This window comes from Rhincodon typus, chromosome 8 (genome assembly GCF_021869965.1).
Source record: "Rhincodon typus isolate 14 chromosome 8, sRhiTyp1.1, whole genome shotgun sequence".
NCBI classification, from domain to species: domain Eukaryota; kingdom Metazoa; phylum Chordata; class Chondrichthyes; order Orectolobiformes; family Rhincodontidae; genus Rhincodon; species Rhincodon typus.
Window position 1 is genome coordinate 23,755,524 of NC_063339.1, and position 12,457 is coordinate 23,767,980.

At 41.1% G+C, this 12,457-nt stretch overlaps 1 protein-coding gene across 2 annotated transcripts in view; it reads right to left on the reverse strand.

Annotated features, from left to right (window-relative positions):
* LOC109934231 (unc-79 homolog, NALCN channel complex subunit) overlaps positions 1–11,995 on the reverse strand; it is a 199,097-nt gene extending 187,102 nt beyond the window's left edge. For both annotated transcript variants that reach the window (XM_048599752.1, XM_048599751.1), the window contains exons 1-2: positions 11,865–11,995; positions 8,407–8,527 (exon numbers count right to left, since the gene is read on the reverse strand). In XM_048599752.1, coding sequence (XP_048455709.1) covers positions 8,407–8,527; positions 11,865–11,886 — 143 coding nt within the window. In that variant the 5' untranslated portion in view covers positions 11,887–11,995. The remainder of the gene's footprint in view (positions 1–8,406; positions 8,528–11,864) is intronic.
* Positions 11,996–12,457: the final 462 nt, after the last annotated feature.

Sequence of the window (12,457 nt, forward strand, 5' to 3'; positions counted from 1 at the left end):
GGGTACCCATGGCCACCCCCTTTGTCTGTAGGAAGTGGGAGGAATTGAAAGAGAAGTTGTTGAGGGTGAGGATGAGTTCGGCTAAGCGAATGAGGGTGTCAGTGGAAGGGGACTGGTCGGGCCTGCAGGACAGGAAGAAGCAGAGGGCCTTTAGGCCATCTGTATGGGGAATGCAGATGTATAGGGACTGGATGTCCATGGTAAAGATGAGGTGTTGGGAACCGGGAAATTGGAAGTTCGGGAGGAGGTGGAGGGTGTGGGTGGCGTCACGGACGTAGGTGGGGAGTTCCTGGACCAAGGGGGAGAAAATGCAATCGAGATAGGTGGAGATAAGTTCGGTGGGGCAGGAGCAGGCGGAGACAATGGGTCAACCAGGGCAGACAGGTTTGTGGATTTTGGGAAGGAGATAGAAGTGGGCGGTGCGGGGTTGGGGAACGATGAGGTTGGAGGCTGTGGTTGGGAGATCACCTGAGGTGATGAGGTTGTGGATGGTTTGGGAGATGATGGTTTGGTGGTCGGGGGTGGGGTCATGATCCAGGGGACGGTAGGAGGTGGTGTTGGAGAGTTGGGATCTGGCCTTGGCGATGTAGAGGTCAGTGCGCCATACTACAACTGCGCCTCCCTTGTCCACAGGACTTCACAAGCTTCAAAATCTCCCCTCCCCCTACCGCATCCCAAAACCAGCCCAGCTCGTCCCCGCCTCCCTAACCTAACTTGTCCTTCCTCCCACCTATCCCCTCCTCCCATCTCAAGCCCCACCCCCATCTCCTACCTACCAACCTCATCCCGCCCCCTTGACCTGTCCGTCCTTCCTGGACTGACCTATCTCCTCCCTAACTCCCCACCCACACTCACCTTTACTGGCTCCATCCCCGCCTCTTTGACCTGTCAGTCTCCTCTCCACCTAGCTTCTCCTCTATCCATCTTCTATCCGCCTCCCCCTCTCTCCCTACTTATTTCAGAACCTCCTTCCCCTCCTCCATTTCTGAAGAAGGGTCTAGGCCCGAAACGTCAGCCTTCCTGCTCCTCTGATGCTGCTTGGCCTGCTGTGTTCATCAAGCAGTTAATATCATCCTGCACTACAAGAAAGCTTGCAACACTGGCGTAACCATGCGCTTGCTCTCTGCTTTTCTCTAGCAAGAATGAAATGCAGTTAGTTATCTTTGAGCAGAGAATAGTGACCTGCCCTACATGACAATGGTCGACAAACTGTGTAATGTTGTAAATATCTAAAGCTTCAGCTTGGTAGGAACCAGTGGCTTAAATTTTCATGGCAGTGGTCACCTTTCCAGCAATGCACTCCTCACTGTGCAGTGGAGTTGCAATTGTAGCTACGGCAGGTGACAGATTTCCACATGAACGTTCTTATAACGCATAGTGCCTCACTGCATTTCATCTTGCTGAGTACTAGGAGGTAGATACAGCCCTTTTCACCGCTGCTTCTCTTCTTGTAGTTCTGCTTCATGCGGCCTTTCTTCATTCTCCAAGGGGAAAGCCATTAATGCAATTATGTTTGACAGCAATCAGACTGTGCTGAGCCTTCAAGCCAGTAGAAAGTTCTTCAGCACTTGCCATGCCACTCTGCATGTAGTCTTCTGCAACTTGAAGAAACTATGGAAAGCATCAAAAATCTTGAACATTGTACCTACAGCCAGAAGAAATAAGCTAGCAATTAAACCCCATATAGTTGATTCTCCTTTTAAATAGCCCTGGGTAGGGGAGGGGTACGGTTTCCTTCTGCTTAGATCGTCCTCAATTGCACAAGATTAGGAGAAGGTGGAGTATTGAGTTTAAAAATGACATTATTGGACTTAAATCAGCATCACATGCCAACTGATGCCAAGATCTGCCTCCTCTGCATACTTGCTGCAGACATTCAACATTTTGTTTATATCTACCAATGTACTGTCCAGAATGCTTCTCCCTCCAAGACTGAGCCTTGCACACCATTTTAGAGCAACTGAGATCACTCAGAGTCCAAATAAAGGGCACTAGCAAGTTCCATCTCCTGCTCTACAGTTATGAATCTCCAACTTTTCATGATGATTAATCCACATAATATCACATATTGTACACTACAAAGCAAACTCAAAACATTCACTGTGAAACACAATAGGATACACACTGATAATTCAGTCTACTGTGCAATAGAGTTGAGAAAATTGAACACATGTTGACTTCCTAATCTCACTAATGGAATACATTTGGAAATACTAAGCACACACTTTTCATGTGGTCGGGTGAGGGTAAGGAAGGAAGATTGAATCAACAGGTGAGTTGCCATGTGCTCTTCCAACCTCTGGAAAATAGTACAAAACAACTGGGATTAGTTTACCTGTCTACTCAATCTAATCTTTGGACAACCAGGGAGGAAATAAAATTGGAAGAATAGGAAGGACAGATTCATGGCAATTCATCTATTTTTCAAATGATTTCAACCATAGGGTTAACACATTAGAAAATCACTAATGAATAAACTTCATTGCTCAAGAATTACAAAAACATATTTAGTCACTACAGGTACATTTTATGTTCACAAAATATTGATTAGGTAACTACATAACAGTCTGTCAGAATAATTCATTCACAAGGGGGTGGCACTTATGAAACATGTTTAAGGAGAAGGATAAACATGTGTGTTTGATATGTAAATCTCTAAACAGCACATGTTTATCACACCAAAATAATGTCTGTATGTAAATTATGATACTGTGACAGTATCATCAAGGGTAATGAATTTCAACAGGTATATGATTTAGTGAAAAAATATAGAATTCTAGGATGTAACTAAACTACATTTGTAGGAATTATAAAAGAATATATACTAAAGATCAATGACTGATAGCATATGTTTATGAACTAATGGTAATGGTAGTTTATGTATGCTATTGATTGTTCCATAAGAATTACTGAAATAAAAGGTTCTTTTTAATTTTCTGTAATACAAACACTATTTTGTTCTCTCTAAATTTGACAGCAATATTTAAGTACAGTAATAATGAGACAAAAAGTTGTGCATCGCTGCTAAGTAACAAGCTCTGAGGTTTGAATAGTGATGAACATTTAAAGTGCAATAAACTGCAGAAGGCTCTCAGAGGTCTGCAGCAAATTCTTAGTAGTAGGTGTAACCAAGGTCACACATGCCAAACATAACAATTTTCATCACACATTTTGAGAATCAACCTCCTGGATCAAACCCTTCCTGTACAGTATATGCATTTCTCCAATAATTACTTATGAATCGTTTACAAGTGCAGCAATGTTACACCTTCTATTTAGACCAGAATACAAGTTTAAAAGTTGGAAAATCAGGACTATATAAAGCAGCATTTCAAATACTTCGCCTATAATGAAACTTTTTAAATATCTGCTTCTGATATCATGTATTAATCAAACTTTACATTTATTTGATGGCCCTCAATCTAAATTGTTGGTCCAAATAAGGATAATTCCATATACTTTGACTATCCTGTTTTAATAGGGACAAGTTATTATAGGAACACTTTTACAACTTTACTGGGATTTTAAATAACTCACTAATATTATGTAAAGAAAGAACACATAAACTTGCAAGCCAGAAAGTATTAATTTAAAAAACGTCAAAAGCTTATATGAACACCAACACAATTTGAAAGCTACAAATGAAATTCAATATTTAAAAGGATAAATGCACAACTTTTTGCCCTCATAATTTAAAAAAATCAGCATTGTACTCTCAGAGAATAAAATATCATGTCTATATTTCCAAGCACTGTAGAGTCATTTAATGAATGTACTTGTTAAATGGAACCCCTGACATAACAGAACACTCTTTACAGCTATAAAACCCTGCAATTTAAAAAAAATCTGTCAATATTTCAGTCAATAATGAGCTCTGAAGCAGGATTTAATCAATATATTAAATATTGATTTAAATGCTAAAACGTGACTAATTGAACATGCTTAGCAAAAAACACAACTTTATATTTGATTAATTGACAGAAAAGTGGATTGAAATAATTTAAGTATTTATGCATTTGCAGATACTCATTTAGAACAGTTTCTGAACCGGATGATTTAATTGCAAGGTTTAATAAAATGCAATGTCGATGTTACCTCTGCTTAACTCAGAATTTCTAGATCTCAAGAACAGGATGCTAAGTAAGAGTTAATATGTGTTTATTTTGTTTGGGAAAATGTTAACAACCAAATGACTACAAAGTTGTGAAGAATTACATACACTGAAGTTCAGTGTATTCTGTTACTTCAATAGTCTGTTATTTCACATTCATTGAAAGATTGCTATTCTCCTGTGAGTCATCTCACTTTATGTGGCATTACATTTCAAAGACCCTAATGCATTAAGAATATTATAAATAATTTTAAAATGTAACATTTATGGGATCATACAATGTTACATTTTCACACAAAAGGAATATTGCGATCAAAACGATGAACCCTGAGTTTAAACCATCATTTTCATTCATAAATGTATGTGTTCAAACTTTGCAACTTAACTGTTCCACAACAGATGGAATTCAACAGTGTAACCTTTGTATAAAGCTTGACTATCATCCAACAGATGACAATATAAAGAATGTGACAGTTTATTGGAAGTAACATTTATCTCACAGTAAAGTTGAAGCTTTGTATTTAGAATTTTTATCACTTTCTGTTAAGTTTTGTTTAGTGTTCTTCCAGAATTTAAAATATGTTGATTTCAGTGAGGGATTGACTATAAAGGGCTTATATTTTCAAATAAAAAATATACATAAAATATTGTTTTTTGTAATTACTTTCCAACAAAGAAGTGCAACATTCCTCTACAACTTGCCCAACAAAAATAAGAAATAGTAGGAACTGCAGATGCTGGAGAATCTGAGACAACAAGGTGTAGAGCTGGATGAACACAGCAGGCCAAGCAGCATCAGAGGAGCAGAAAGGCTGACGTTTTGGGCCTAGACCCTTCATCAGAAATGAGGGAGGGGAAGGGGGTTCTGAAATAAATAGGGAGAGAAGGGGAGGCGGATAGAAGATGGATAGAGGAGAGGATAGATGGAGAGGAAACAGACAGGTCAAAGAGGCGGGGATGGAGCCAGTAAAGGTGAGTGTAGGTGGGGAGTTAGGGAGGAGATAGGTCAGTCCAGGGAGGACGGACAGGTCAAGGGGGCGGGATGAGGTTGGTAGGTAGGAGATGGGGGTGCCGCTTGAGGTGGGAGGAGGGGATAGTTGGGAGGAAGGACAGGTTAGGGAGACGGGGACGAGTTGGACTGGTTTTGGGATGCGGTAGGGGGAGGGGAGATTTTGAAGTTACGCCTGCCTCTTTGTAGGTTACATGGAACAATCCCTCTTCCGAACCTACACTGGCCCTAAACCCCACCTCTTCCTCCGTTACATTGATGACTGTATCGGCGCCGCCTCGTGCTCCCACGAGGAGCTCGAACAGTTCATCCACTTCATCAACACCTTCCACCCCAACCTTAAGTTCACCTGGACTATCTCTAATACATCTCTCTCCTTCCTGGACCTCTCTGTCTCCATCTCGGCCAACCACCTAGAAACCGATATCCATTTCAAGCCCACCGACTCCCACAGCTATCTAGAATACAGCTCCTCCCACCCACCTTCCTGCAAAAATGCCATCCCCTATTCCCAACTCCTTCGCCTCCGCCGCATCTGCTCCCAGGATGAGGCATTCCACTCCCGTACATCTCAGTTGTCCTCATTTTTCAAGGACCGCAACTTCCCCCCCTCAGTGGTCGAGAACGCCCTCAACCGTGTCTCCCATATTTCCCGCAACTCATCCCTCACACCCCCTCCCCGCAATAACAACCAAAAAAGAATCCCCCTCGTCCTCACGTACCACCCCACCAACCTCCGGATCCAACGCATCATCCTCCGCCATCTGCAATCCGACCCCACCACCAAAGACATCTTTCCCTCCCCACCCTTATCTGCTTTCCGGAGGGACCACTCTCTCCGTGACTCTCTTGTCCACTCCACACTCCCCTCCAGCCCCACCACTTTTCCCTGCAACCGCAGGAAGTGCTACACCTGCCCCCATACCTCCTTCCTCACCCCCATCCCAGGCCCCAAAAAGACTTTCCACATCAAGCAGTGCTCACCTGCACATCTGCTAATGTGGTATACTGCATCCACTGTTCCCGTTGTGGCCTCCTCTACATTGGGGAAACCAAGCGGAGGCTCGGGGACCGCTTTGCAGAACACCTACGCTCGGTTCGCAATAAACAACTGCACCTCCCAGTCACAAACCATTTCAACTCCCCCTCCCGTTCCTCAGACGACATGTCCATCCTGGGCCTCCTGCAGTGCCACAACGATGCCACCCGAAGGTTGCAGGAACAGCAACTCATATTCCGCTTGGGAACCCTGCAACCCAATGGTATCAATGTTGATTTCACAAGCTTCAAAATCTCCCCTCCCCCTACCGCATCCCAAAACCAGTCCAACTCATCCCCGCCTCCCTAACCTGTTCTTCCTCCCAACTATCCCCTCCTCCCACCTCAAGCCCCACCCCCATCTCCTACCTACCAACCTCATCCCGCTCCCTTGACCTGTCCGTCCTCCCTGGACTGACCTATCCCCTCCCTAACACCCACCTACACTCACCTTTACTGGCTCCATCCTCGCCTCTTCGACCTGTCTGTTTCCTCTCCACCTATCCTCTCCTCTATCCATCTTCTATCCGCCTCCCCCTCTCTCCCTATTTATTTCAGAACCCCCTTCCCCTCCCCCATTTCTGATGAAGGGTCTAGGCCCGAAACGTCAGCCTTTCTGCTACTATGATGCTGCTTGGCCTGCTTTGTTCATCCAGCTCTGCACCTTGTTGTTATGCACCTTTTAGTTATGATCATTATAGTGATTCCAACTGCTGTAAGCTTACTTTCTACTTTTCTCACAGTGTTTGAAATCATTGTATCCTTGGTGACTCATCAAGTCCAGAGCAAATAGTCCCAGGAAATACATCTTCCACATTGCATCTATTATCAACATTAATTATTCCTATGCCAGAAAAAATACGAGACGTGCAATGTCAAGTTATTCCCAAAACAGGGCAACAAGGAATCCAACATCCAGGTTCGGAATTGCGACCCCTATTAGATCCATCTTGTTGCTTCAATATTGTCTGATACATGTCACTTTCTTCAAGGTTGAAAAGATTTTTTTCCTTTTATAGATTGTCACATATCAACAATAGCATCAGAAAGTTCATCCAATTTGCCAAAATTTGGCTTCAGGCCATAATATAAACACAAATTAATAATCCACTCCTTTTTTCCAGTACTCCCTCAACAAAACTAAATAAAAATTGTTTGGTCCTCATTTTTGAATTATGGTCAACACATCACAAATTTCCTAAGCCCACGTCATTTATGAAGGGAAAGGCTGCTCCCAAACTTCCACAAATAATGCTGTGTAATTGAAGCTAGGAGATGTATAACAGTAGCCTAAAGAAACCTCTCTATGAATTGTCTGTCCTTGAAAGTAGTCTCTGTCTAATAATTTGGTTAAGGTCGACAAAGGGACAATGGCTATTCACCCAAAGTCAATTCAAATGTTACTTCCCATCATAGCATCTACTGTCTAACATGTTTAAGCATGGCTTTCTTCCCAAACTTTGTCTCATATTCATTTAATGGCATAATCCATTTTAAAGTGCTCCTAACAGAGATCCTAGAACTGTTGGTGATTCCAGGTTGTAAAAGGCCTAGCAATCCTGTAAAAACGATTTTATAAACTAGAATACAGTAACTTGCATTTAAGGCATTTTCACTAATTTAGTTTCAGTGTTTCCTTCAAACAGTAAGCACGTATTTTAAGATTTGATGGGTTTATTTTCCTGCAACAGTAAATAAATATTTTGACTCTTGAATGTTTATTTATTTTCTTTATAGCCAGATGATGATGCCTCAATTGTTTTAACTGGTTGAGCCACATCAGAAATTGAAATGAGTGATATTGTATTAATGTGGCATACAAAAGCATTAACACATTCATACAAAATCTCTGTTAACTATTTTCACAAAGGCATTAATCCTTGTGCCATGATTTCATCATTGCTATTTTCTTCTGTATTTCAACCAGCAGTTGCTGACAAGTGTAATCTCATCATCTGACAACAAAGATCTTTTCAAAGTATTGAATGACTGCATATGGGAAGAGCCAAATGTTTCACTAATTGTTTGTCTATTTAAGTTAAATCATAAAATTCAGATATGCACAAAGATGAGTTATTATATTAAATACAACTTTTGATGGCTGGAATTTCCTTCCAAATAAAATTCGAGATCATTTACTTGTTTATTTGTACAAAAAGAATGAAAATACAAAATGTCAATGCTCAAACCCATTTTACAAAACAATCATGTCATTATGTGTTTCAGGTACACGTAAAAGAAAGCTTACCTTAACAATGTCTGTGAAAAGTACTTCAATGTATTTGCTATATCAGTTCCAGATGGTACAGGATAAATGTTATGAAGAACACGATTGTGGTACTCTTGTAAATAACGGACCTTAGATGCAACTGAATAAGTAAGAATTTTGGAAGATGTCAGTTGTTTTAATCAATATTTTGCTTTACAAAGTTAAACAGCATTCTCATTTCCTATCCAGATTTTACATCTTCCTTTGTGACATACGTTGGATTACGATGCCAAGAAAATAATCTGCCAGTACATTACTTGAAGCGGTGATACTTCACATAGAGAGACTAGACAACAGCATGTCCTTTGTCATATTCAAAACCATGCTTGTCCCATGATCGAAAACAATCAGGAATGGTATAACTGACACCTGGCTGATTTTTCCACTCTTCAGCACAGTGATGGTGAAGCTACAGGTGGAATCTGTTAACTCAGCCAAGACCAGGTTTTAGACAAAAAGCTTCTTTGTCTGTAGGGCTCAGTAACACACCAAACAGCACTTTTAACCACCGAAGCAGAATGTCCTTGTATGCCTGCACACACACCTACACGAGTTGCTGTCTGTTAATTAGTAAATTATGGATATTATCATACGAGTAAATAATTTAAAATGTGTACATAGCAATACTTCAGTATTCAAAACATACAGAGAATTACAGTCATTTGCATCACATAACAGCAGAAGAATTAACTATTTCAGTATATCACACTTGAGATGAGTGGCATTTTTTTTTCAACAACATATCATACCACTGGAAACATACAACCATACCACAGTTTATAAAGCTGCAGCTCTTAATTTTTTCCATGGAAATATAATTGAAAGATGAGTATGTAAACAATGATAATATAGCAAATTCAAAATATATATAACAAATTACTTAAGTCATACTGTGAATTTTCTGTATTGAAATAACTGTCTACAAATACTTTATGAACTGTGCCTACATAAAACACCTAAAAACTTGAACTTATAGGACTTCCCATTATGAAAGTGTCCATATTATTTCCCTGTAATGCTGGCTATCGCATGACATTCATTGGTTTGGAATGTACATTAATCACTCAAAATAAAAAAGGGAAAGGCTACAGGCCTTGACACTATCAACCATGAACATGAACAAAACAGCTGAATTCCAGATTTGAGGTCAGGATGACTTCTTAACATCAAGACAACAATTGACAGAATGTGGTACCAAGGTGTCTTAGAAAAATTGAATTCAATGGGATTCAGAGAAAACAAAAAACTCTCCACCAGTAGAAATCATCCTAGCTCAAAATAAGATGGTTGGTAGAGTCCAACCACCTCAACTGCAGGACATGATTGTAGGAGTTCCTCATGTTAGTGCCCTACTTTCAGCTGCATCCTCAATGATCATCCCTCCATCAAAACTTCAGAAATGGGAATGTCCACTGTTGTTTTCATGTGTTAAACTCCATTCACAATTGCTCAAATAATGAAACAATCTGAGCCCACACGTAAGCTTGGACAAATGGTGAAAAATAATATTCAGACAAGCGCGAGGGAATGACTACCTCTAACAGGAGAAAACCATCTCACCTTCATATGCAATAGGTTTACCACCTGCAACTCTCTGATCATCAACATCCTGGGGAAAGGAGAGGGAGGGGGATATCTGGGAGGATCACCATTGACTAGAAACTCAACTGTACTACCTAAATATATGCCAGAGCCATAACAGCACTTCAGGGGTTGGATATTCAGTATCAATTGGCTAACCCCCTAACTCCTGAAAACTTCCTATCCTACTAGGCACAATTCCAAAGTGTGGTTTGTCCAAATGGTGCCACTCCAAACACATTCATGAAGCACAGTAGTATTCAGAAGGATAGCATCCATTTGAGCAACATCTCATCCACTTCCTGCTATACCATGGTTGCAACTTATTCTATCTTCAGAATGTACTTGAAGTCACCAAAGCTCCTTCACCACCTCCATCACAAAGAAGGACAAGAGAAGAGTGTGCACAAGAACATCATCACCAGTGCTTACTTCTAAGCACTAGTTCAGAGTGTCTCCAAATCCAATATCACTTTCTCAAGCACATCTGCAATGGGCAATAAACATCCACTTCAACATGAAGATCCTCAGACTAAGAGTTACTTAAACTTTAATGAAATGACAGGATATCTTAACAAACCTCACAATCATGTTCAAATAACTCCGCAGAGGCCAGTATCCTGTCACCAAGTCACTGTTTGCTTACACGTGGAGCGTCCTTGACACTGGTCCAGCTCCCTCAGATCCAGCTCTCAGAGTAAACAGGATGGCTGACATGCCTGTTCATATCTGTCAGCCAGGGCTCCTTGATTAGACCAGATTAACAGCCCCAATCAGGGAGCACATATTCTATGATGTCCACCTGGCTGACCTCATTACAATCATTACACATATTTAAGACAAATTCTTAATGTAAAGACAACATACCCTACAATGCAGTTTCAGACATTTTTTGACTGCAAAATCATTCAAATTAACTTATTTCACCTGTAAATAAGGAACCATAATTTTAAAAATGTGCTATGGTCAGCAGACTATCTCAAATACTGAAAATGCTGGAGAACTGAGCAGGTCTGGCGGTATCATTGGAAAGTCCCTATCATAGCACATTTGTAATTATGGCATTTACAAGCTGCACATCCTGCTTCAGAGATTTCTCATATTATTTGTTGACAGTGATAGTTTCTCTGTTCATTTTTATAAAACAAAAAAGATTTTATGTGCACAATTGATAAAAGACCCAGACACTAACTGTAGCATTTTTTTTAAAGTCAGCTATTCTGAAAACTATTTGAGATGCATGCTATAATGATGCTCATAATGCAGCTTGAAAAATAACAGCAAAAAAAAAACCTAGTACAGAAACAGGTGGTTATCCTAGGAAACGAGAGTCCTCCAGTGAAGCTTGGCTACATGCCTGTGTAAATAATAATGTGTGATATGCGCACATACACTAAAAATGTACTTTATTTGTAACAGTCAACCGACATTTTCCCTTCTCTTTCCTCTTCAGGGACGGTCTTCAGAAGTATAAAGTCATCATTCTGCTGCGGACATTTAAAATTAGCCACCTTAAAGCTACTCCCTCCCTACATCCCAATGTTGGCAATGAGCTGACCTTGGCAACTGAATGCAGTTCCTGGACCTGGCGAGGACAGGCTAGGGAGCATTCGAGACTTGCAGGGCTAATTTACCATGACTGCCGTCAAAAATACGCCCGTGCAGAAATATTAATTCCGCGTCAATTTGACCATTAAATTTGGAGAGAGAGAGAGAAAAAAGAGCAAGGTGTGCAATGTACTGAAGCCCTCAGTGGACAGGCCTCTTTTGGAAGCAACACAATGACACCATCTGCCACTAACTGACCCTCACTTCCCGAGGGCATTCTACCACTGCTGTGTCCTTCCCATACTTACACTGCTCCGCTTTGGTAGACATTTTATTTTTGTTGTTGTTGTTGTTGTTTGTCTCAATGGCGTATGTCAGCAAACAACAAAATACGCCACTACAGCATCTCCTAGCTGCTGGGGATCCTGGCGACAGGCGCCGCGCATGCGCGCGATCGAGCACGCCTGGTCCCGGAGCTTGAGTGGCAGCACATGCAGCAACGACCAGCAACTCCTCCAATTTTAAACAGGCCTCCCCGACCCAGGTCGGAAGCGTCCATGCAAAACCTACGAAAGAACTGGTTGCATTGAGGTGGAATATTGCCGCATCCAGGCAAAGGGCGATTTTAACACACAAAACTACATCCAGTTATGAATGGGACATAGTGGGGCGTTACGGTCTGTGTGTTGTGTTTTTAAACAAATGGAACCACACGCACGCACAAAACATTCGTGATTAATTTTCATTTAAAACTCTTTGCAAAGTTTTGCATAACGTGTTTAGAAAGCAAACACGTACAGGAGCTCCCCGATTTACGAACGACGGATTCACGGATGCTCGTACTTAGAAACAAGATCCCATTACAGAGATGTATTAATAGTAATTTTAAAGATCCCACATG